Source organism: Protomyctophum parallelum (assembly GCF_964188405.1).
Source record: "Protomyctophum parallelum genome assembly, chromosome: 19".
In the NCBI taxonomy this organism is placed as follows: Eukaryota; Metazoa; Chordata; class Actinopteri; order Myctophiformes; family Myctophidae; genus Protomyctophum; species Protomyctophum parallelum.
Genome location: NC_139717.1, coordinates 29,668,698 through 29,696,209, shown reverse-complemented (window position 1 = coordinate 29,696,209; position 27,512 = coordinate 29,668,698). Strand labels below are relative to the sequence as shown.

General features: G+C 43.2%; 1 protein-coding gene across 1 annotated transcript; it reads left to right on the top strand.

The window, feature by feature from the left end:
• The first annotated feature begins 159 nt into the window (after window positions 1–159).
• Window positions 160–27,363, top strand: trim54 (tripartite motif containing 54). Its single transcript, XM_083790237.1, has 10 exons — window positions 160–417; window positions 1,451–1,590; window positions 3,680–3,858; window positions 7,527–7,710; window positions 9,746–9,841; window positions 10,305–10,538; window positions 19,952–19,974; window positions 21,907–22,031; window positions 22,666–22,772; window positions 27,275–27,363. The coding sequence occupies exons 1-9, from the start codon at window positions 351–353 to the stop codon at window positions 22,755–22,757; spliced, it is 1,140 nt and encodes a 379-aa protein (XP_083646363.1). The 5' UTR covers window positions 160–350; the 3' UTR covers window positions 22,758–22,772; window positions 27,275–27,363.
• The last annotated feature ends 149 nt before the right edge of the window (window positions 27,364–27,512 follow it).

The window sequence follows — 27,512 nt, the reverse complement described above, 5'->3', positions numbered from 1 at the left end:
TGTGCGTGTGCGTGTGCGTGTGCGCGCGCTCACACGTGTGCGCCACCCTCGCATGCACATGCACGTGAGGGTATCAGCAAAATACCCAGCAGAATAAATGAGGGAGAGTGAAAGCATCGACAAAATAGCTAGAGGAAGAAAAACAGAAGAGACAGAACTTCTAACAGCGCAGACAGGAGCACAACTGACAACAAGAGTGTCCTGAGTCACCTGACCACTGTCGGGTTCATCCACATTTACTTGTGAGAGCAAAAGAAAACGAGCACTGGGGACAGAAGCATCCAATAAGAAGTTATAAGAACACCGCTTTTACCCCTGAGTCCTGGAGCAGAATCCACCGACGGGAGCAGATGAACTTCAAGCCGCTGGAGGCAGGGGACTCAGGGTCTGGAGGTACAGGGGACTCAGGGTCTGGAGGTACAGGGGACTCAGGGTCTGGAGGTACAGGGGACTCAGGGTCTGGAGGTACAGGGGACTCAGGGTCTGGAGGTACAGGGGACTCAGGGTCTGGAGGTACAGGGGACTCAGGGTCTGGAGGTACAGGGGACTCAGGGTCTGGAGGCAGGGGACTCAGGGTCTGGAGGTACAGGGGACTCAGGGTCTGGAGGTACAGGGGACTCAGGGTCTGGAGGTACAGGGGACTCAGGGTCTGGAGGTACAGGGGACTCAGGGTCTGGAGGTACAGGGGACTCAGGGTCTGGAGGTACAGGGGACTCAGGGTCTGGAGGTACAGGGGACTCAGGGTCTGGAGGTGCAGGGGACTCAGGGTCTGGAGGTACAGGGGACTCAGGGTCTGGAGGTACAGGGGACTCAGGGTCTGGAGGTACAGGGGACTCAGGGTCTGGAGGTACAGGGGACTCAGGGTCTGGAGGTATATAGGACTGACAACCATCGTGGAGTTTTACCTGACTATTGATATATATTCTCATACAAATAATTGCAATTACGGTATTCAAATTTGAAACTTACATTTCTGCCTTTTAGGCTTTGTACACAGAAATGGCACAGGGCCGATTATGACAACAATTGAATAATTGTATACTTGTAAAAAATAGCACACGTCAACATTTATATCTGCTATCTGAATGGGAACAATTCTGACCATCATGTAAAAAATAATAGTGATTATCTCAAATAATTGCGATTGGGCCATTAGTATACATATGCAGTGATGTAATTAAGTACAACTTTTATACTTTACTGGAGTATTTCCAATTTCCAGTACTGCTACTTCTCAGAGGCAAATAATGTACTTTTACTCCACCACATTTAGGCTATGTGAAAACTTTAGTTACTACTGTAGTTACTTGATTATTATTACAAAACATGCATTAACCACTTGAAAATAGCGATCTGCATTGTATCTATATTGTAGTATTGATACTTTTACTCAAGTAAAACATTTGAGTACTTTCTTTCCACCATTGAGTATATGTATTAATTGTGGCAGGCCTGCTCGGTGGTGGAGCCATGGAGCATCTGGAGAAGCAGCTTATCTGTCCCATCTGCCTTGAGATGTTCTCCAAACCTGTTGTCATCCTGCCCTGCCAGCACAACCTCTGTCGCAAGTGTGCCAATGACATCTTCCAGGTGATAGTGCACGTGTGCGCACACCTATGTGTGTGTGTGTGTGTGTGTGTGTGTGTGTGTGTGTGTGTGTGTGTGTGTGTGTGTGTGTGTGTGTGTGTGTGTGTGTGTGTGTGTGTGTGTGTGTGTGTGTGTGTGTGTGTGTGTGTGTGTGTGTGTGTCTGTCTGTCTGTCTGTGTGTGTCTGTGTGTGTGTGTGGGAGAGTTAAAGATTTCTCTGTCAGTCATACAGACCTCAATGAAATGAACTCCTCGAAGGCACCACTCTATACACACTGGGTGTAATTTTTTCAAATCATTATGTGAAAATGTTCACAAATGCTATTTTGTCGCTCTCTCCTTCAGCCCTCTCCTTCATTTCTTGTGACTTGAAACTCGAAGTTTGTAGCAGTGTTCTGTTCTGTACTGTAGCAGCTACGCACAAACCACATGATACTATGCTCTGTGTTTTCATTTCTTCGTGTCTGAGTTCAGTGTGTACACGTCTTTAGAAATGTACACCATAAACTCATAACACTGTCAGCTTTTAAGTAATTATTGTCAAGTCATTTTAGTTTTATTAGTCAGTTAATTATGCGGAGAGAGAAATGAGCCATACTTGAGCCCATGACATCATCATTTAGAGTGCTTTTTCAGTCCACACAGACAGTCCCATGTGTGCGTGCATGCGTTTGTGCGTGCAGGTTTGTTTATGTAACTTTACTCAGATAATGGTGGTTTACATTGGTTGTGTTCCAATTAGGTCAAAGGGTGTCATGGTGCTGTTATTATGTCCAAATTGGCTCACTGGAAAGGCTCTCTCTGCTACTCTAATGACACAAATACTAATAAATAAGTTGTAACATTTGCACAGGATGTACAATTATTACCCTACTGTATGTATGCCAATATGGTATTGACATGGTATGGTCTATTAAGCAATCTATAATTCTGTTGTTTTGTTGCCAAGCAACTACACAAAGCAGTACTTCCCCATGGCATGAGCTGGCTCATCAGCCTAGCTAAACATCTGAGAGGTTTGTCTGTGATGTGTCAGACCTGTGTGTTCATTGTCTCCACCATTTTGTTGAAACATCAAAAACTTTCCTGACCTGGAGATTCCGAGGAGCACTTTTTCTAGTAAAGGTCTATGTTCAGTGGTAGGAAAAGTATATAAGACGTTTTTTTCCAATTGAAATGTCTTAAAAAACATGGTCGTATTATAATCGGGGACTTGACTATTTGACATTCAATGTTCTTTTTCCACAAATGAGTCTTGAAAAATGGGGGTTGTCTTATCATCAGAGTCGTCTTATGTTCGGTATAATACAGTATTCACATTTTTTATTTAAGTAAAAGTATCAATACTGCAACAATGTAAGAAACACTGTTACAAGTAAAAGTCGGGTAATCTACTTGCGTAAAAGTACAAAAGTATTGGCATCAAAATGTATACTTAATTAAAGTGTACTTAAAATGATTGAAAAGACACGTTGTGAGCTTGTAGATAGGCTATAGCCTAAGTATTCATAGGGCTTCAAACATGACCAGGGGCTAGAGATGCTCCGATAATCGGCCACCAATCGGTGAAGAATGGCCATATCGACCAATATTGACTCCGATCGGTGATCGGCAATTTACCCTATCTGGAGAAACCGATCTTTTACACCAAGTGGTATAAATGTCAATCAGATATATAGTATAATATCATTTTGCATCTTTGTGATAGGCCTAAACATTCTCCCCTTCCACACAGGGACAGTTTTGACGTGGGTTTTGACATATAATTTTGGAAATGTTCAAATTTGGCTCTTACGTACAAGATCGGTATTGGTATGGGCCGAACATGAGACAAACAGTGGACATTCCTCTTTCACCATTGTATTCTTATTTGTAATCAGAACCTACCACAACTTGACTATATGTCCTCTGCTCTTTTTACGTAAAGTAAGTAAGCCTTGCCGAGCCATGAGGCCCATAGGCTATAGTTTCTGTAGCGTGAAGCAGCTTGATGCACAAGTCAACTGGACATGAAGTACAAGTACGTCATGAAATCACCTAATCAACCACTTCCTACTCCACCCTACCCCAAACTTACTGCTTTCTCTAAACAGGCAGCAAACCCTCTGTTGCATTCTCGTGGCTCGTCCAGCACAGTGTCCACCGGGGGTCGTTTCCGCTGCCCATCGTGTCGTCATGAGGTTGTAATGGATCGCCACGGCATCTATGGCCTCCAGAGAAATCTGCTGGTGGAGAACATCATAGATATCTACAAACAGCAAGAGTCTTCCAGGTGTGTGTGTGTGTGTGTGTGTGTGTGTGTGTGCTAGGGTTGCCACCCGTCCCTTAAAATACAGAATCGTCCCTTATTTGAGAATTAAATGATGCGTCCCTTATTGAACCAATAAGGAACGCAGTTTGTTCCTTATTTTCCTAAATATTCCCTACATGTCAACACTGAATTTAACAATAATGAACAAAACAAAACACAGGAAATATTAAAGTCAGCACAATTGTTCTAGCGGGAGGCACACACTACCTAAAGTAGCCTAAACCAGTGGTTCCCAAAGTGAGGTCCGGGGACCCCCAGGGGTCCTTGAGGGAGTTCCAGGGGGTCCCCAGCTAAATTATAGTTTGGAACCAAATGGACCCTTATGGGTCTGTAACTCTGAGAGTGTACAAATGGAACCAAATGGACCATCAGAGTTAAATTAACATTGATTTTACAATATGAATTGGGGGTCCCAGAGATAGAATGCCATTAAATGGGGGTCCGTATACTTAATGCATGTCAAACTGGTACTTGAAATTAAATGGGTTGAGAATCACTGTGTAAAAATCTTCTCTTATGGGGGTCGCTGGCATATATTTTATAATGGGCTGCTGATGTTGTTATGCTCATTTGGAAAACAAAATTCTACTTCAAAAGTTGTGGATAGCATACCATAAACAATAAGTTGAAGGGAAACTTCAACTTATTGCTTCAACGTATTGCTTCAACGTATTGCTTCAACGTATTGCTTCAACTTATTGCTTCAACGTATTGCTTCAACGTATTGCTTCAACTTATTGCTTCAACGTATTGCTTCAACTTATTGCTTCAACGTATTGCTTCAACGTATTGCTTCAACTTATTGCTTCAACGTATTGCCGGCCTTGCCGCACACGCCTGCGCCGCAAGGCTGCGGCAGGCGTAAAGAGTGTCTCTTATTTCAATATCTCAAAGGTGGCAACCCTAGTGTGTGCGTGTGTGTGTGTGTGTGTGTGTGCATGCGTACTCTTACCCCTATTGATGATATGCACATGGCTGCCATTTTGCCAGCAAGGTGTAACTTCCCATAGACAGCCCATTCATCCAAATAGAAAAGTCCTATTTAATTGTATTAAATAACGTCAAACTCACCAACATTGCAGCTGTACGAAAAGCATGAATTATCGTCTTACTATCTGCAAAGTGTTTGTTTAATAAAAATCCACCGTAGACATGTTATGAGCTACTTCCTGTCAAGAAATTCCTTGCAGATGATTATTTTTTTAAGTGTTTCTTTTTCTAAGTGTTTCTGGAAGCAGGAAGAGTGGAAGCACTCGTTATCAGTAAAGCAACCTCCTGCTGCCGCCTGCATTATGTGCAAATTCTAAACAGGTGGTACACAGGGATGTTAAGTGATAGTCAACGAGCACTTCCAAGCTCATAACATGAATACAGTGGATTTTTATTAAACACATTGCAGATAGAAAGAGTATAATTCAAGCTCACTAGTGATTCCTAGTATGTTTAATATAATATCAAATACACAGCAAGCGGTAAACAGTATATTGTAAGTTATTGCAATAATGACTGCCCACCAATAGAGGGAAGTATTTCATTCCATTACTGACATTGCATGGTGTACTACTGTATGTGAGAAGGAAGGCTTACTTGTCCAGAGGCTACTGTTACCAAAGCACATTTAATTTTCATTTCATGTACACCACAAAGTTACTGTTTTTGTTCTTTATTAAGTTGGGTTAATGCACGCCCCACCCTTTTCCCTGATGTCATCAGTACAGTAGGCCTATATGCCCATATATGGGCAAATCGATACGGACATAGGCATAACCACACATGGGCATTTCCGTTGAAGAGGCAGTTCTGGATATAATAATGGGCATACATCTATAGGCACATGCCCATATGTAGGTATATTGGTCAGATCGGTGGTTCTGGACAGCCGGATCTCCATACTGTATGCCTGTACCTTATGGCCATTTAGAACGAGTAGCCTCCCTGCCCCCATCCACAAAGTTCAAAGGACAGGTGGTGCCATCTTCAGCTATTACTTTCATTGGTGTGGCATCACAGTCTCGCTCTATATATCGGTCAGTTCGGAGGTTCTGAACAAACGGATGACTAAAGAAAGTAAAAAAGAGGCATGCAGCGTTGTGTGTCACCATTCATTTATGTAAGCCAAGGTACAGTTTAACACAGGAAGCCAACACGTCACAACGGGAGCATACAGTATAGATTAACTATTTTCAGCTAAAATGTAAGTTTTATAGAGGAAAAAACAGAGGGGACCAAGTATAGACCCCTGGGGGACCCCATTCAATGAAGTATATATAGTTTAAGTGGTTAATTAAGGCATTTAAGGTGTCCTTGATTAGTCACTTCTTTACCCTCCATGACTCAACATAAAACGTGCTGTACTTGAGGGAATGAGTTGGCACAACTCCCCAAGGTTAACCTCACCGTCTTGAGGACAGAGCTGACACACACACACACACACACACACACACACACACACACACACACACACACACACACACACACACACACACACACACACACACACACACACACACACACACACACACACACACACACACACACATAATAAAGATCAGTAATGAGAACATTGGGGCGGGATTTCAAAGCAGCTACTGTATTTAGATTCCATTCAGATTGCTGGAAACTGTTTATAATACAGTCTCAATATTAGTATTTGCTTTATTAGAGCACATACACCATATACTTACATTGCTTAGCCTTATACAAAGCAAGGCATCTCCACATACAAGTGAAAGTCGTGTATATGCAGCATGCAGGATTACAAGTAAATGTAGCCTATGTGAGCATTGAGCAAGTGCGCTTGCATTCAGTGCTTGTGTGCTTATAGGTTTTGCATGTACTCTAGCATGTCAACGTGTCAACTTACAGTATACAGTATGTGTACAGTATATCTAGAAGGTGCATCAATCCACCTGGGCTGTCTAGCCTGTCATTCTGACATGTGAAGCTGGCCGATATATACAAAATTAACATGGCAGTGTTCAGCCTGCAGTGCAAAAAAAGAAAAAAGAAAGAAAGAAAGAAAATCTAAATCTTTTTATGTTTACATTTTCACCATTCATCTCTAGAAGATCTACAGTAACCCAACAACGCTGTTGGCTTTTGTAGGATGTAGGCCTACTGTATTATCACAACATACTGTGAAACGTCCATGAATTTTGTACAAGGTCCATTTATGTATTCCATTGATTCCCATGACGGCCCTGTGACGATATAACCATCTATAGTATCCACGTTGCAGAATTTCAACGTGGACAAATATTAGGATTGTATAGATTCTATACAATCCTAACATTTATCCACGTTGAAATTCTGCTTCATTTATACACTGCACGATGGAGTCATGCACTGAAAATGTCCTGTCTACAATCGCACAATTGTTCACCATGCAAGACATGGGGAGTTTGGTTATTTTTGGTAATAAATCAAGCTAGCTACACACTGTACATTCGCGACTTGTTCACTTTAATTTACAAGTGGTCAACCTTATGTCCCCTGAGGGTTAAGGTTGGCTTAGGGAGGGAACCTATCGGCCCGATGGAAAATAGAGTTGAGCCACTTGAGCGTTTACAGAAAGTTTCAATGTTCACAAACTGAACCTCAGTCAGTATAATCTGATTGGCTCCTACTAGGCCGGTGAGCGTGAAGCTGGAGCAGCAGCAACGGCAGCAGTTGATGTGCAACGAACACAAGGAGGAGAAGATCAACATCTACTGTGTGTCGTGCCAGACCCCCACCTGCTCCATGTGCAAAGTGTTTGGAGAGCACAAGGCCTGTGATGTGGCTCCACTCAACACTGTCTACAAGAGGCAGAAGGTAGTGGGGGGGGGTGATTGGGGCGGGAAAATGTATTGACTTTCAGACAAAGTGTGTGTGTGTGCGTGCGTGTGTGTGTGTGTGTGTGTGTGTGTGTGTGTGTGTGTGTGTGTGTGTGTGTGTGTGTGTGTGTGTACCTGCTGAGGCAGATTGATGGCACAGATGTGCTACGACGTCCTGGCAGGGAACCTCACATTATGAGTCTCTCACGCTCATTATGAGTCTCACACATGTATAATCTCTCGCACGCACGCACGCATGCACGCACGCACGCACGCACGCACACACACACACACACACACACACACACACACACACACACACACACACACACACACACACACACACACACACACACACACACACACACACACACACACACACACACACACACACACACACAGTGAGTGTACCTATACAATGTTAAGTATGCAGTAGAGTAGATGAACTTACAAAATGATTGGCACATAGTGACAAGAGTCTGGACACAAAGGTTGAATGTGCGTGGTTGAATGTACACACACGCACGCGCGCACGCACGCACGCACGCACGCACACGCACACACACACACACACACACACACACACACACACACACACACACACACACACACACACACACAAACCTTTGCACAGGTCAGTTTGTCATGCAGAGAGCCATATGTGACATGTTATTGAGCAGTTGCTTTGGTGACATTTTGATCTCACATGTCTCACTCTGTCTCTGAGCCACTAATTGCAAATTAGTGATGCAATTAGTGATTCAGAGTGAGTTGTTGACAGTGTTGTAATGGTGATTTTGTCTTTAAGGGGACGCTATTTTAATGATCTTGAAAAATATTTTGGGGGACGGTGGTACCACCTGCAACAACACAAATGAACATAAAAAGGTTTAACATTGGCATTCAGTCTTTCAAGCTAATGCCACAGTACAATGCACTTACTGGCCATTCTTTATCAGAACCAGAGCAGCTGGGTTCTCCTGGACAACAAAGAGCCTGAGCAATATTGATAACCACTAAACTGTATGAATATCTGCTGATATTACTTGAGTTTTTGAGAGGCCCCCTCCTCCGCGTGTCTGTGTGTTTGTACCATGGAATGTGATGATTTGATTGGCTGAGCATGGAATGTGATGATGTATGATGATGAGAGCACCCCTCAAATCACAGGAGTGTTTTTATTATTGTACGATAAGCAAGCAGACATCTCTGCACGATCCCTCAAATTTGGTTAGCAAGAACAAGTTGTACTATACTGTAAATATGCACTAGAATGCAGTTGAACAACAAATAAAACAAAACTTTATTACAATAATTAACATCCTTGTATCAACAGTAGTCTCTCTCGATACAAAGACAAGTGTTGAAGATCCTGGTAGAAGCTGAGATAATGAGAACATGCTGAGAGCTCTCTGCTGGGCAAACTACTTAATGTAATGACTCAAAATGATATGCAGCACAGATATTCTGCTTCTCTCTGACCTTGCTCATCAGCCAAAATGTACTTCAATACAGATATCATAATAAACTTAAAGAATCACAAAAGGATGGTCTCTAAAGACATCATACCTGTGTGAACTGAGCGATGCAACTATACATTTATTGTTATAGTTACCGTACTGTGATCTTTATTGCATTGTATTATAGTGTACTGTGATCTGTACTGTACTTTGATTATCCGGTGTGTCCCGGAACATACAGACCCCAGGAATGCACCAAGGGGGGTGGCCTAGTTCCGGCGAGCCTTCCTGCGTCCGAAACGGTCGAGAAATGACCGAGTTAACGTGTTGCAGCTTTCAGTGCTCGGACAGACACAGAGATCAGACACGTACGTGGACATACATAGCTGCCTAATGGAGTGGGTGCACCGCTCAAAAATCTCACTCATGTGGAGGGGCACTCTTATCATCATACGGTACATCATCATACATCACATTCCGTGCTCAGCCATTCAACTGAGCACATTCCGTGCTCATACACACAAACACACACATCTGTGCATAGGAGAAAAACACATTTTGACTGCTTTTCAGACAGAGATCGGTGATGGAATCGCAATCTTGGTTGCCAGTAACGACAGAATCCAGGCACTCATCTCTCAGATGGAAGCAATCTCTCAGACCATAGAGGTTAGAACCACATCACACACATTGACCACTAAAACAGTCTATTGTTTCTAGGTAAAACAGACCTGAGTTGTAACTGTATTTGGCATGCTCTTTTTCTACGACCAACAACTCCAGAATAGGGATGCTGGGGTTCAAGTTCATGAGCTCTGCTCCCTAAGAGTATGATCACACATTTGTGCCAGAAGCAGCAACGCATGCCATGGTGCCATGGTGTCAGACAACTTCTGAAGTGTACGTGTGAGCATGACCTAAACTAAAGCCTATTTGAACAGTTTTTGATGGAAAGCAACATCGTCATGTGATGGAGTATAAACTTTACGATCCCAATCCCTCCCTCTAGGAAAGGCTCTCCTATGCTGATCCACCCATTTCATTTCCCCATTACAATAGCTAATCATTAATGCATATAAGGTATCCCATTTTTAAAGTGAATGCCTGGCCCTTCAGATTATCATCTTTTCAGGAGAACGGACGGCGCCAAAAGGAGCACTTGGCCAGCAGTTTCGACGGCCTGGTAGCCATCTTAGAAGAACAGAAGAAAGAGCTGGTGGTGCTCATCACCAAGCAACAGGATGATAAGATCAAATATGTCCGCTCCCTCATCTGCAACCACAGTGGTTATCTGGAGACCGCCATCAAGTTGGTAGAAACAGCAATACAGTCTATGGAAGAGCCACACATGGCCTTATTTTTACAGGTAAGTACATATTAGGATTCAAGTTCTCTACCTGGGTTACATAGTGTAGTAGACTCGGGTTCAGACTATGTCAAGGATCCCCAAATTTATATTTAGTCACAGAACACCCATCTTAACGGATTGTATGCCAGGGTACCCCTGTTAAAATGTTTCAAATTCCAAATGTTTCAATATCTTTTGAAAATAGCCATACAAGCTCACACATGTAGGCCTAAATAAAATATGGTAGCTACGCTATGATTTTTCCCACAAAATTTGGGCAAAGATGGCAGCTTACTTGGGATTCAGAAATCAGGGAGTGGGGGCACTAAAGCACAATAAGCAGAGAACCAAACCATTGTCTTATAGTAAACAGGCCTGACAGTTTGGCAAGGGAAAAATAGTTCAGAACAATGGGTTGTGCGCATCCAATTCGCTGGACAACAGCATTGCTTCATCATCTGATGAAGGCCAGCTGTGGCCGAAACATACCATGTTTGTGTTCAAAGTAAACTAAACACTTTGAGCAGCAATGCTTTTGTGCACTTTTCAGTTTGTTCACGGTGGCGGTGTGTATATTTGTTAATCTTTAAATGTTCTGATGAATTGAAAATGGACTTAAACAAGTCTTATGGTTTTATCTCCATAGCAGTTTTAGTATTGACCTGTACTTAGTTTGAACTACTATACCCATTCTATTAACTGAATACAAATTTCAATCAGGTGACATGCCCACCACCAATGCATCAGCTGCCCTCTTGTGGCATGGCCGTATAATAACACCATATAAGTAATATTAAAAAGAAAACAAAAACACCCATATTGGCTCCTACAGCCCTCCAGCAACATATTTACTAGAATTAAGCCGATTTGATAACGGCATTGAAAAGAGGAAATTCAGATGCACAGATTTGGTCAAATTAAGTTTCACATCAAATGTTGATTATCTTGTGAGACACCTACCACATGGGCTCTGATGATGCCCGAGATAAGAGTCTTGGTTCAATTCCCAGGCCGGGAGGACCATTGCACCTCCACAAAGTAATTTACTTGACATGCATGTTGTGTTTCTTGCATTGGAAATACCACAGTAGCCCAGGTGTCATCAGTAAATAAGTATACAACTTCAAATGGAAGATAAAAATTACAAGACAAACGTGTGGCTATAGTTTGTAGTTTATTCAGGTCAGCAGAAGATGTCCAGGAGTTCAGACCTGTTAAGCATACAATCGTTAGAACTTGGCAGAGATGGCAGAGCAAATCGATTGACTAAAACCTGTGTCATCTTACCAGTGGTGCCTTTAGTAGCCAGGTGTTCTTTGCAGCATCAGCGTAGTTGGTCTACCTTTGGACTGACGCAACATCGGGAGATGATAGACCTCAGGAGTGCGGCTAGTTTCAGCAGGCTTGAGGACCTCCCCAGGAGTGTAGCTAGTTTCAACAGGCTTGAGGACCTCCCCAGGAGTGTGGCTAGTTTCAACAGGCTTGAGGACCTCCCCAGGAGTGTAGCTAGTTTCAACAGGCTTGAGGACCTCCCCAGGAGTGTAGCTAGTTTCAACAGGCTTGAGGACCTCCCCAGGAGTGTAGCTAGTTTCAACAGGCTTGAGGACCTCCCCAGGAGTGTGGCTAGTTTCAACAGGCTTGAGGACCTCCCCAGGAGTGTAGCTAGTTTCAACAGGCTTGAGGACCTCCCCAGGAGTGTGGCTAGTTTCAACAGGCTTGAGGACCTCCCCAGGAGTGTAGCTAGTTTCAACAGGCTTGAGGACCTCCTCAGGAGTGTGGCTAGTTTCAACAGGCTTGGGGACCTCCTCAGGTGTGTAGGTAATTTCAGAGAACGCAGTTATTCCATGCTGGTAGTGTGAATGAGAGCTTGAGTAATGGACTGGCTCAGTAGACACGTCACTTAAGACTGGTTCATCAGCTCCGCTGCCATCTCCACCAACACTGTAGTAGCTGCTGTCTACAGAGCTACTAGCTGCACTGAGATCATTGTAGGAACCATAGCCATCAGGAAGCTCAACCTCATAGCCATCAGCCACAGAGGTATAGGCTACATATGGCACACTGGAGCCAGTCTTGTGAGGGACATAGACTCCAGGGGCAAGATTGCCTGAACTGTAGCCTGGAGAGAAGCAACATCATTATGTTTTAAGACAAGTACAAACTACAAAGTCATTCATGAATTACTGATGATGTGTGGATCTTTTAGTATTTCAGTAACAGCCTTACCTCTTTCAATATGGAAACTAGTGACACTTCCAAGCAGTAAGCAGGAAATCCACAGCACCCTACAAATATATTTCATGCAAGTCATGCTGTCTAAAGAATGGCATCTCAAAGTATTTCAAACAAGACAATTGTGCTTACCTCATTTTGTTTCAGGGGATATGATCTTAATGACAGTATTGCACTCTTGCCTGGTGGTAAGGAGACTGTTAAATCAAAGTAGAGAAAGGTGGATTACTAGTTTGTAATGACATTAATTGAACTTTAAGATTACACAGGCCTATGACCAACTTGGTCTGTGACTCTTAGTATAATTAGATTTTCAATTGGAATTTACTTACTTTTAAAGCACACCTCAGACCTGTTGGAGCAGCAGCAGCTTCCCACACAACCTTCCAATAGGGGTGTTCACTGTTCAGGTGTCCTACTGTCCTTAATGAAGGGTTCTCCAAGCCCTGATAATCAGTGGCAAATTCATAACAGCTGATGGTGGTGGGGCTGAACTGAGGACCAGTGAAGTTTGAGGAAACTACTCTGTAGGATGTATATAGACCTAGAATGCCTGTGATCATTTAATTATACTTCGTAAATTTGTATGTATCACAGGCATAGATTGCTTGCACCAGGTCCTGGTAGAAATGAAAGATGCGCGGCATAAATGTGATAAATGCTCCGTTTGTACTCACCCATTAAATAATTCCAAAGACGTGGAGTGAAATATGGTCCTCTAGTTTTATATCCATGTGAAAGTTCTGGCACAAAACGTGTATTTAGTCAATATCTCCACTTTTTCAAGAGATGCACACGGACATCTTTCTCTCCGGGCGAGGGGGGGCGGAATAATCGATGAACTGATGAACTGAACTACAAATTACAAATACGTCCTGTTTACTGCAGACGTCATCACCAATTGACCAGGGAAACACAAAAGTTTGGGTCACACAATTGGCAGGTGGTGTGATTAATTACCCAGCACCTATCGCAAGGCACCTGCCAATTGTGTGACCAGAAATCAAGCAGGGTGTTCTATGGCTCTGTATGTGAAATACTGTACATACTGTATGAAACAACAAGAGCCGTTCTAGGGCTAGGATGTATACAGTTGGTCAATTTCAAGTACCCCATATAACTAAGAGCATGCACAAATTAAACCATATGGAGTTATGGACCCGTAAGGCAAGGCAAGGGCCTATTTGGGTCCAAATATTGTACTTTACTCAACTACAATTATTTGAAAACAAAGTTACTAGTTACTTTGTATTTTGATTATTATTACAAAACACACATTAACCACTTCAACCCTATATAGACATTTCAGTCTGTATAGGGTACTTTCTACTTTTGGTACTCTTAGGTATACATTTTGTTTTTAAATACCAAGGTACTGTAGGTACTTCTACAGGTCTGAAAAGTAACACACCTATGATTAACATTATTACCTTCAGCTGTGCTACACTGATTAACATGGCTTGGAGCACCTTTAAAAGGGACACCTGAACATCCCAGAGGTATTGAAGGACTGCAGTGTGGAAAGCTGCTGTTCTAACAACAGGGCGGCAGCAGTTGTTTTAATGCTAGTTTAATTGACTTCACTGCTAACAAGAGATTGTTTGTCTACATTGATTCAGTCTTTTAAAGTACAAGAGTTCAACAGCAACCGCAAAAAATGAGGTAGGTTGTTTATCCATTTTCTACTGGTGTGATACAAATTAATTCTTTAACCAGCATGACATGACTTAACTGAAATGTGTTTGTAGGGTGCTGTGGATTTCATGCTTGCTGCTTGGAATTGTCACTACTTTGCCTATTAAGAGAGGTAAAACGGATATCTCTAGATCCAACTAATCTTTAATTAAATTTGTTTTATACTTAAAAATAATTCTTGCTGATTATCTTGCAGGCAAGGTTTCCCCACGATCCGGTAATTTCCTCAATTTGTACAGGCCTTCCTGGTCCCGCAATGAGCGTGCACTTCCTGTGGCTGCCCCCAATGTGCGATATGGAGCTGGCTATGAGGCTGCAGGACCTGTGGCTGCCCCCAGTGTGCGATATGGAGCTGGCGATAAGGCTGCAGGTCCTGTGGCTGCCCCCAGTGTGCGATATGGAGGATTATATGGAGCATATGGAGCTGGCGATGAGGCTGCAGGTCCTGTGGTGCAATATGGAGGCAATCCTGTTGCCTCTAACTATTATGATGGCCCTGCTGCTGCGTTCCCTGTATACGAGGTTCCAGATGCTGCTGCACCACATCCCCACATGCCTGGAATGGGTTTTGCTTTACCCATTTCCCCCTACTCCGATGGCTATGGGGCTCCTGTTGCCACCACCCACCCTGACGGCCAAGAGGTTTCTGTTGCCCCTGACCACTACTATGGCCATTATTGGGGATCTGTTGGTGGGGACGTTAATGAACCAGTCTTCAGTGATGTGTCAACTCTTAAGCCAGTCTCCTCCTTCAACTCTCGTTCACGCTACCAGCGAGGAAGAACTGTGTTCTATGAAGCTACCTACACTCCTGAGGAGGTCCCAGTGCCTGCTGAAACTAGCTACACTCCTGAGGAGGTCCCAGTGCTTGCTGAAACTAGCTACACTCCTTGGATGGGATATCCTACTCAGCCAATGCTACAAAAAAGACCAGTTATGAATCCAGTCAAACAACACTATCCACAACGTCGATAACAAAAGCTCTGCTGGTGAGAACTCTACATGTATGTATTCAATATGGCTTCACAACATTAATTCACCCTGCTATCCCTTAACTAGTTTAACATTATTTTATTTTTACTAGGTCTCATGTTCTGGATGTGACACTGCTGCTTGTACTTGGAGACATGGATGATTAATAAAACTATAAATTACAGCTATGCCTCTGTTGCTTGCTTTTCCATGGTTATGGGCCCAATTTCCACAAGCTTCATTGCCTAGGGCACTAGTTCTCAACCAGTGGGGGGGGGGGGTTCAGGTGGTCTCCCGCTAAATGGAGATTTGTTAACCAAATTCACCCTTATAGAGCTAAGAATTTAAAATTAAGCAAAATACATACTTATGAGTCAGTTAGTTTCGTTTTATGCTCATGTGTTAAAATGCATCCGAATTACGAGTCTACACAATTAGAATCACATTTGCCTATTCTCTCTTCCATGGTACCAATGCAGCATTGAATCGTGGCCATCTCATCTGACCAACGATAACAAAATCTTCTGTGTTTGGGCTCTGAAGGGCTAGATGTCATGAAATGGTTGTCCGTGGCCTTGATATGAAAAAGGTTGAACCACTGGCCAAGGTTAAGTGCCCTATTGCATTTTAGGAAGGGACCAATCGATGCTTTTCCCTGTTAAACATGCCTAGATGCTCATCACTTGATTGGTTCTGATTTAAATTCGTTCTAAAACTCAGTTGCTCAGACCTCTGAATTTAAAGGACCACTTCACCCATTTGGTTCTGTGTCTCGGAGGGCTGTGGACAGTTCAGAAACTCTCTTACCCTTTATTTGAATGTGAATACTTACTATGACATATGCTAACGTTCCACAAATAGAATTTAGAAAGCCAGCTGTTTCTATTAGATTGGATTCCCCATCAATGGTGTCGCTGTAGGTGGGTTTCTGAACTGTCCACAGCCGCCCTCTATTTAAAATGTCATGACACAATTTCTGTCATAGGCCTATACAGGTTTGCCACAAGTTGTCAAAGCTAGTTTTGGGTGACCTCGTTTTCTCTGCCAGAGCAGGGACTAATAAGCAAATGAATTACTGATGTAAGCTATAGCAATGAGAAATGTGCACTATATGACTTTCTAAGTAATTTGCACAACACTGCATTTCACCCGAGTGATTATTTAAATTTGACCTAACCTTTGCGTTTTGACAAAATCATCTCTTTGAGGTAGGCTACTAATCATTTCCACAATGTTTCATGAAAATCTGCCTGTGATTTGATTGTGACTTAGATCTTTGACATTTTTGACCCAAAAGATAATCATTTCTTTAGGAGAACAAACGAACCACCATATTGATGGCTATGGCCATCTTGTCTTCAGTTATTTTGACACTAGACAAACAGAATAGTGCAGAAAATATATATAACCCCATTAAACTCTCTTGATGGAGATGATATAGATTTATGGATGCAAAAGGGGACTAATTAAACACTTGGGAAAGCATTGGAAATGTATTCTAGAGCTCTCTCTACTTTGTCATACGTGTATCAGCTAAGCTTTCTGTCCATTTACTTGATAATTTATTAATTTGTTGAACTTAAAAGAAAATGTAACTAGATAAAGTGCCAATCGGCACAGGTCTCCACCAGGATTCTTCCTCAGCCTAGTGGGAATATGCGTGCACAGTTTCATCGCAATCGGACGCTGCGTTGAGGAGTTGTGGCCATTTGCTACTCCTGAAAACTGTAGGAGCCAATCGTGGCCAATCAGGATGGAATATGAGAAATCAAACAAACCTGTCTTGATCACATGAATATGGAGATCATGTGTACCGATTTGCGTGAAATTTGGATAAAATGTGAAGGAGTAATAATAGAAAATTTGTTTTACATATGTCAGCCTCCTGGTGGCGCTATAAAGAGCAGATGTGAAAAATTCCAGGCAAAGGTTTTTCCTTGGCCTCTAGGGAGTTGGCATACAAAGTTATCCACAGATCCGTGCAGTTAGAGGTAAAAACACTTTTGGGCCAGTTATAGCGCCACCTTGAGGCTGAGTTGAAATTGTTCATGTGGCATTTCGTCCTCGGCCTAGTGGGAATGTGGGTGCACAATTTCACGGAAATCACGCGATGTGTTCATGATTTGCAGCATTTTGTTTGAAACTGAGCACTCCTGTGAATTTTGGAAGCCAATCTTAACCAATCAGGATGGAGTCTGAGAAATCTGAAAGACCGGTTTGGTTGAATGGCTCTAGAGAGACTGTGTACCAATTTGCGTGATGTTTGGACACAATCTGTAGGTGTACTGTGCAAAAACTTGTTTTGCACAAAGCGGCCTCCTGGTGGCGCTATAACAGGCCGTTCTGGAAAGTTTGGGGCAGAGGTTCATGGTTGGCATCCAGGGAGTGTGTGTGCAAAATTTGGCATCGACCGGGTTAACGGTGGCCGAGATTAGCTGCTCACGGACGGACGGACACACGGACGGACACACGGACGGACGGACGGACACACGGACGGACGGAGTGCAAAACATACTCTCCCCCATGCCTTCGGCTGGTGGAGACAATGACTGTTGGCTTTTATGGAAAAACTAATTTGTAACTCAAGCTGACTTAACCAACTCAAACTAAGGCATAGAAGGGATGGTTCTCCCTCTGGTTGGTTACCGCTATCTTTCATGGTTTAGAACTATTAAGTACACAAACAATATAACAGAACGCAAGATAACATAATTATTCTCAATGCATTCCCAGAGCAAATTAGTTACACGACAGGGTGCATGCTGAGGCTTGCTGGGAAGTCTCTCTCTGCCAATAAAAGCCTGGGATTATACCCAGCTCCCACCTGAGGCTGAGGGTGTCTACTGTCCCAAATATTACATGCCTGCATTAGCTATGGCTGTGGAAATGTGTTTCAGTGTTTGTCTGCAAAGAAAAACAAGGAAATGGGATGGTGGGGCACGTACGTCACTTGCTATTTGCAGCAAGGACAGATTGTTGTGCATGCAAGTGTCAACAACGAGGAGTCCACAAGTCAGTCAGTCAGTCAGACTTACAGTATAGTTGACACATCAGTGGCAGCAGATGATTTAGAATGGTTAAAGCAGTTTGAACGCTGGCCTGGGCCGTGGCTCAGCTGTCCAGGCACCTTGGCTGGTACTCCAGTCTGGCAGTGTGCCATGGGTTCGACTCCCGATCCCGACGGCATTTACTGCATGTCGTAACCCCCCCCCATCTGTCCCATTTCCTGTCAGCCTATTGTCTATCCCTCTATGAAAATCACACCCGTGTGAACTGAGTGGTGCAACTCCCCCCCCCCCCCCCCCCCCCCCCCCCCCCCCTCTCCTCGCTCTCTCATTAGCAGGCAATCAGCAGTGCAGTACTAATACTATCTTTCTCTCTCTGTTTCTGGCACAACAGCGCCCCTACTGGTAGTCATAGTCATACTGGTGCTCATGAACCAACAGGTGAACATGGGCATTGCTGTTCCTTGGAGTGGTTGCACCACTCAAAAATATAAAATAAAGGCGAAAGCCATAAAAAAAACGCTGAATGTTGAATGCTGCACAATACAAGTTGAATCAAATATCAACTCAAACATTTCTCGTTGTTCCTATATGGTAGTTTTTCAAGCAGTAACTGTTTTCTGTATCATTGTTTAATGAGATAATTTACAATAATTTTGACGTCTTTCAATGTGTGTTATGATGGTTGTGTGGTTGGTAAGTGAATGAATATTTATGGCGTAAGGATGCAATCCACTGGTCATGTTTATGGTGGTTAATTTGCATACATTATGCATTATGTAACAACTCTAAGCAAAACAGTGGTAATTTCACTAACTGTGGTATACTGTATGCAAATCTTTACTCTATAATGTATGCGTCTTCACTGCACAACTGATTTATGTATGCCAGTCACCTTCAACATTGTAATTGTGGCTATAGATTAAACCTCTCAGCCTATAGCTACATTCCATGGATCAGTAATGATCCGAGATGCAATCCCCCTAACACACACACATTCGGGAGGACAGCGCCCCTTGTCCCTTACTAATGATCTGCATCATCCTTCAGACTCAACCTCCTCCATATCAATAAAGGGTCTCTGGAGTCGCACCAGTGCACGTTCACACATGTTCACACGGGAAGTAGTTACCGTGCATTAGACAGATAACAGGCATTTGGATACTGTAGCAAGTAAGTACTAAGAAGTAGCTATAACACTGATTCCCACTCTTTGAGAAGACAACAGGGCTGAGCAATAACTGGCAGGCTGTTTTATATCCTGCCTTGTTGCTAATGCAATGTGTCTGACCAGGGAACTGTGTGTGTGTGTGTGTGTGTGTGTGTGTGTGTGTGTGTGTGTGTGTGTGTGTGTGTGCATGACTCAGGTGTTTCATGTTGAACTGCATCCGCTGCTAAAGCAGGTTGTACAATGATTGGGGGGAACCAACTTATGAACTCCATATAGTGACAGCGCTTTTTTTTTTTCAATTAGAAAAACTTCAACCCTTGTCTCTTTCTCTCTCTTCCATTATGAAATCTCTCAAGAGTGCCACAGTGATATTGGAAAAGTAAGTGTACGTGTTTTGCTGTGATTTTTGTGGTATAAATAACGGACAAATCTTGGCCCAAAAGCATTGGAAATGTGTTTTTGTCTACTGAGGTGCCAGATAGAATTTTTCAATTTCCACCCACATTTTTAGAAAGCAGGCAGCACAGTATGGCATTGCCGCCTTATTGGAATCTGAAAAGGATGAATATTGTAGGCTACTAAACGACACCCATCCAGTATGTGTTATAGCTTGAAATACGTCTGAATAATTATGTTTGTGATTTGTTTCATTAAAATAATAATAGTTCTATGGTTTATATCAGTCTTCCATACTGGGTGGCGCTGGTCTCACGGGTTTAAAACAAAGTCCATTCCACTGTAGTTGGATAGCATGGAATCCATGCATGGCTCCAATAGCCCTAATCCAAACAAAACGTAAAAGTCTGTACGGTTGCATGTCTAACAGCATGGTGTTTTAAAATCTCACTGAAATAAAGTTCACGTAATCATCATCATCCTTCGAGTGCCCTCGAGATCCACGACACAAGCTGCTTCCACTGGTCTCTGTTGCTCATTGCCACCAAATTCATTCACAGTCAGTCCTGTGTCCTATACTCAGAACATCTGGTCTTGTTCCCCTTGATGGGCCGGAGTCTCCACAGAAGAATATCTGAAATGACCTGGTCTTTTGTTCTGTGGCAGTGTCCAGCAAAGCGGAGTCTTCTTTCTGCCACAACAACTGAGATGGGGGGTGCCTCCATAAGTCTGAGCTTTAGTGGGATGGTCCTTCCATGAGAGGTTCTGGACACTCATGAGGAGTTTTGTGTACTGTATGTTCCGTCAAGACGATCCCGAAACTCCTTATTCATCCATGTTTCGGCACCATAAAGAAGTATACTTTCCACACAGGTTTTGAACAGGTTGATCTTGGTAGCTCTTGAGATGTCTGACTGCCATATAAAATGTAGTCCTTTCTGCTAATGACTACATATGATCCAAGATATTTGAATTCCTCAGTGCATCTTTGATGTCACTGCCGTCCATGGAGCGGATGGTTGGGTGATCAGTCTTCATTCAGAAGCAGGCATTCTGTCTCTTTGGCATTGAGCAATAGACCAACTTTGGCTGCTGACACTTCCAGTGAATTCCTTTGTTGGTTCACGTAATATTCATATCCTGTCCACTCACTCAATAGGTTCGGCTTTGCTTTGTAGTGCATTGTGCATTGTATTGTGTCATCTTATGGTATTGTGTGATAAAATTGTATCTTCTTTTTCAGTATGGTAAGAAAGGGGGGGGGGTCCGGGTCTGTCTATCTACCATAACCTGTCTGTTACAGCTAATCTCATGTGGATTTGGGGAATATATTGGGGATATTTGATCTGAGATCATGTATGTGTATATCGAGATGCAATCTTAAACTCTGTGTGCTTGTACTGTGTTCATATCCATTCAGCACAGAAAATGTGTTCAAGTGTCCATTGCCCAAGGATTTGGCAGTCTCTAAGATTCCATGTAAACTGCGGTTATGAGCTCCAGTCATGTCATAATATGATTGGGTTTTCTTCCTGAAAATGTCCTATATAAGATTGGGTAAGAAAGAAAAGAGGCCGCACAGCTCGTAGTCACGATGCTAGAAACTTTATTGAACCGACGTTTCTGCAAACGGGATGCCTTCTTCAGGGTGAATAGGGTTTGCTATATAAGATTGGAACATAGTTCAAGGAAGAACCGTAGGATCTACTGTAGCAGGTGAAACTTTTCATACACAAAATCAAATCATAAATCAACCTACCGGTACGACAATATCTTTACAGTATGTGTGCACCTGCCACCTTTCTCTATGAAAATAGCTGATCAAGCTCACAAGATGAGCTATTCCATCCCCATGCACCTTAACGTGTGTGTGCGTGTGTGTGTGTGTGTGTGTGTGTGTGTGTCTGTCTGACAGGATTACAGCCACATCCAAGGCAGCTAAAATGGAGCGTCTGGAGCCTGGTTATGAAAGCATGACCCACTTCACCATCAACACTGATGATGTGGCCGACATGCTCAGAAATATGGACTTTTGCTCAGGTATGCAAATGGTGTTGCAGACCAAAACATTGTCAGTCTATGAGCTCACAACGTGTTGCATCCACAGTGCGTTGTGTACACAGTACAATCGTCATAATACTAATGGATAAATTAACACTGAGGTTTTAACTTTGTAGGATAGAATAGAATTATGATATATTTTGTACTATGGCTAGATTATGGCTGATTAAATTAAAATTAAAAAACAGGCACTCGAATATACTTTTTCCTGACACCACAATCATATTAAGAATCATAATGTAGGGCTCTGTATTAGTGTAGTCGAAGTACTGTAGACACACGCTGCTATGTTCCAGGCTCTCTTTTTTGCACTTGTCAGTGATGGATCCTTTATTGCTTCCAGACACCTGGGGTGTTTGTTTATCAGCCCATGCCAAAGATAGCTTGATCTCACAAGCTTCAATTTACACACTTCCACTTACCACTGTTTGTCCTGCTCTTCCTGTCTAAAGTGTGTGTGTGTGTGTGTGTGTGTGTGTGTGTGTGTGTGTGTGTGTGTGTGTGTGTGTGTGTGTGTGTGTGTGTGTGTGTGTGTGTGTGTGTGTGTGTGTGTGTGTGTGTGTGTGTGTGTGTGTGTGTGTGTGTACATGCGCGTGTGCATGTGTTCATTCAGGCATGGGGGATGAGGGAGAGGAGGATACAGAGGAAGGAGATGATCTGTCCTCTCTGGCTGGAGGAGAACTGGACTACTGCCACCGATACTAGGCGGTACTGAACCAGGTCAGTAGTACCACAATGAGGGAGGGCAAACTAGAGTGTACATACCGGTACATATATCACTCGGTTTGTGTAGCGGACCCAGCTGGCCTTTTAAGGATGAAGTCTGAACTGATGATTTTGAAGTTGCTTTATTCATATAGATCAACATAGAACTGGGACAGAAACTAAATACAATGTATCAATGGTCATAAATCACTACAATATAATCCATAAACTGTTCAAATCTCAGGCACATAATACTTTTTCCATACATCACTAAAGTACATTACACAATACATAAACAGCATTCTGCATATATTCAACAATAATACCAATAACAGTGCAAGCAAATCAATAAAATACCTTGTCCCCCTTTCCAGCTAGGTGCTATGTTGTGTGTGTGGTACATAGACTGTAAAAAATATGGACAAAGCGTTCCCCGGGTCTAACATGAACGTAAAATGAAGCCTATCAGTCCTTGAATTGTAAATCGCCATCTTTCTAGATCCGTTTGGTCCCAGCTGGCCCATTGGCTGGCCCAGACAACGAGGCGGGACTTCCCCCCCTTCTTCTTAGTTGGTTTTTATTTTGACTCGAGTGGGTGGGGAATCCCGATCATAGACTGTATGATACCTGGTGTGGTATCAATAGTTCCATGGTTAGTTGGCATTTGACCGTTCCTTTGGCCTTCCTTTCCTTAGCCATCCACATAACCAACCAACTTTAGCCACACCATTTGTGTGCTGTCTGTTTCAAGTCTTCTCTGTAATGAGGCAGCATTTCCTTGTTTTTAACCCCAGTGCCACAGCTGAGCTGAGTCCCAATCATCTGATTCACATCAGCTGTGATCAGTTGTTGGCACACTTCCTGTTCCAATGCTTCACAACACTGAATATATACTAAACAATAAAAGTATTACCTGTGGGTCCAATACAGTTTGCACTATACAACATCTCACCAAGGAGGCTTCCCTTCCCATCACCTCCTTATCCAGGCCTCAGTCATCTCCAGGCTTGACTACTGTGAGTCCCTCCTTACTGGTCTGCTGGCTTGCTCACTGGGGCTCTTCAAATTCAAAACACTGTTGATAAGGCAATGTACTTTCATGATATGATCCAGTGTTGTTTTCGTCGAAAAATGTTCGTCGACTAACCTGGTGGAGACAACTAAATGAAAACTAAGCTACGATGACTAAAACTAAGACTAAATATACTGACAATTTCGTAGACAAATAAAAACTAGACTAAAATGTTAGGAAGGGACTAGTGGACAAGAGATCCAGTATAAGTCTGTGATAGGGAGGATGACTGATTTAAGAAGTCACACCTGGCCAGAGTCAAACTAGGGGTGTGCACTGAGCGACCCACCCTGAAGCTGGGGTTGTCCGGTGTGATTCGTGTGAATGCGTCACAGCTGTACGTCGTCGTTCGTAAATAAGGCACACTGAACGCACTCTGTGACGTCACCGCCCACCACACTCAACAAACTGACCACATTCCCGGTGCACATTTAAGCCCTGGTTTAAGAGGAATAAAACAGCCTACTTGAGAACAACTGCCTGTGTCGTCTCCTTCCATGTCCCTGTTCAGGTTCCAATGTGACAAAGTGGGTCACAACCCAGGGCACGGAAGGACACGATACAGGCAGTTGTTCTCAAGTAGGCTGTTTTATTCCTCTTAAGCCAGGGCTTAACCATTTAAAAGCATCACAACTTCACAATACTAGTTTACCCAGGAGAGCAGATATGGCTCTCCCCTGAGTGTTTGTGGAGATGACTGATTTAACCTGTTGTGCCTTGATCCAAGTCCATGCACAACAGGTGCGCAGCCACACCCAGCTCTGAGTCCAGTTCAAATTTGACTCAGGCCAGGTGTGACTGCTTAAATCAGTCATCCTCCATTTCACAAAGTCATTTCACACTTGGTTGCATGCTGAAAATAGCTGATCTACAAGCTCACAACGCTAAAATAGAAATTTGCTGCCAAATACAACACTGATATGATCCACGGCCCCTTCACCCTTTCCCACACACTGAGATCAGCTAATAATAATGTGTCCGTCCCTTCATCACTCCAGGTATCCCAGATCTAGACTCTTCTCCCCCCTGGCACCACAAGCTTTGGTATGACCCCCCATGACTGCAGACTTACCCCATGTTCTGTGTATGTATGTGCGTCAGTGCGTGTATGCACACACTAAGGACCTGCATGGTAAGCCGATGATAGAGAGAGAGAGAGAGAGAGAGAGAGAGAGAGAGAGGGCTAAGTACCTCCCTGTTGACCTGTATTGATGAACCTATCATGGCTTTGATCAGATAGGCTTTGGTGCTGTTTGATTGTGGTGGCGGGGAAGGTGTCATTAGCTATTCAGCTCTGTCAACAGTCTCTCCCAGTGCACCTCAGCTCCTCAGGTCATCTGAGGTGAACCTAGGTCTCTGTATAGTTATACAGAGAGCTAGGTTCACCTCAGATGACCTAGGTCTCTGTATAGACATATATGTCATTTGAATGTGCCACACAAGCCTATATCAATTTCAAGTTGTGGAAGGCAGTCAAGCAGCATATCTGAATGTTCTATTGTGGTGTTTGTGTGGTTTATTTTTTTATGTTGTGATGATGTACAGTGTGTGATTTGTGTTTAAATTGCGAAACTAGTCCTGTCAATATGTGGTTTGACCCAGGGGAAATTGCAATAGTAATCATGCAAGGTTTTATGTGATCCCTCCCTAGGGTCATCCAAATAACATATTTACCAGTATGGTTTTTGTGGATCAAGGTCAATCCAGGTGTTGGGGTCTTTATGTCTCAGCATCACACAAACAAGTGTGTGTGTTTTTTTTTTCTCCAAGTTTTTGCCTGGCTCTAATTCTTCACCGAAAAGCGTGCAAGATAACTAATTTTTAGCAGGAACCACACTGGTTGCAGCAGCTCAGTGGCCTTGTGGATTAGAGTGTCCACCCTGGGACTGGGAGGTTGGGGTTCGATCCCCGGCCGGGTCGGGTCAGGTCATACCAAAGACCCAGTGCTTCCTTGCTTGGCACTCAGCATCAGGGGTTGGATTGGGGGCAAGTCCCTGTGACATACAAGCATCATGTTCAGGGGTGTACCTGTACATCATGTCCAGGGGTGTACTTGTACATCAAGCTGCCTCACGCTACAGAAACAGGAGATAGGCTCCTGCCCTATATGGGCCTCATGGCTCGGCAAGGCTTACTTAGTGGTTGCAGAGATTGTAAAGGTAGTTGGTTCAAATCTGCCTTTTGTAATAACTTCATTCTGCATGTAATCTGATAAGGCTAAGTAATAATTGCCATAGTTCTTGTCACAGAACGTCAGTGTTTTGTAACCAGAAGATTCATGGTTCAAAACCAGGGATAAATAGTTTGGTGCCAGGCTCTAATTCCTTAGCAGGAACCATAACATGATGATACGATACAGACCTTAGAGCAGAGACTGTGAAGGACATGGTTCAACTACCTTAGCAGGAACCATAACATGATGATACGATACAGACCTTAGAGCAGAGACTGTGAAGGACATGGTTCAACTACCTTAGCAGGAACCATAACATGATGATAAGATACAGACCTTAGAGCAGAGACTGTGAAGGTTCAAATGCACCTTTTGTAAGATCTTCCGTCTGCATGTAGATCTTTTTAAGACACCATTAAGTATTAATAATTTCCCCGCCGAAAAACGTAACCTACGCTAATCATAGTCTTGGCAAGCGCCAATAAACGTAAGTTACGTTTATTCAGTTGTATAAATGTTTTGATCAACTAGTGAGAGATCAACAACTAACCCGACAACACACACACCATTCAGTCAACATCTGGTTCCGTACGGGTTGTTTTGGATCTTCAAAATAAGGGTTGAACGGGGGGATATTCTGGCATTTCCATTTAGTTGTGAACCAGCTGCGTTTTTATAAATAAACACACTTGAAGAGAAGACCGAAGTCTCTTACTGCATTCTTATCGATGCACCACAGTGGTCACCATTCCGACCAGCTTGAGGGGACCAATTATAGACCCCTGGGGGAACCCGGTCAACAAAGCTCCCAGGCTCAGACTAAAAAATTCTACCCCCCAACCACACTGTTTCTGATGCTACCAAGGGGCAAGAGAGTTAATATCCTCAGGACGCAGCAGGCCCCGTCCAAAATACTATTTAGTTTGCCGCCAGTTTTTGTCCCTTTTAAATTTAACTAAATCATATGGAAACAAAAATCGCATCAAGTCATTGACCCATGAATGTTTCCCCCATTTACTAATTATAATAAAGTAATGTATCAGCTCTGAAGCTAAATGCGTCTTGAGTCCTTAGTCCTTATTGTGTGTGTGTGTGTGTGTGTGTGTGTGTGTGTGTGTGTGTGTGTGTGTGTGTGTGTGTGCGTGTGTGCGTGCGTGCGTGCGTGCGTGCGTGCGTGCGTGCGTATAATTGTAACTGGAATGCAAATTGGGTATCTGTGAAGATGTAAGCCGAATATAGATCTCAATATATCTTTCTATTTTGTCCTTTCAGAGTCCTGGTCCTCATGTAAGGAGGTGTAACTGAGGGAGAGAGGGGGTTTACCATAATCCCCTTGAAGATATCCGCACAGCATTGGAAGTTCAAAACCTCCACCCACCATTGTCAGCCAAAATACTGTATCTCTATTTAGCAAACAAACAACATGTATGGAGATCTCACAACATGACTCATTGTGACGTGTTGAGTTTGAAGATCGTCTATTTTCACTATTTTGCACGATACATGTTGT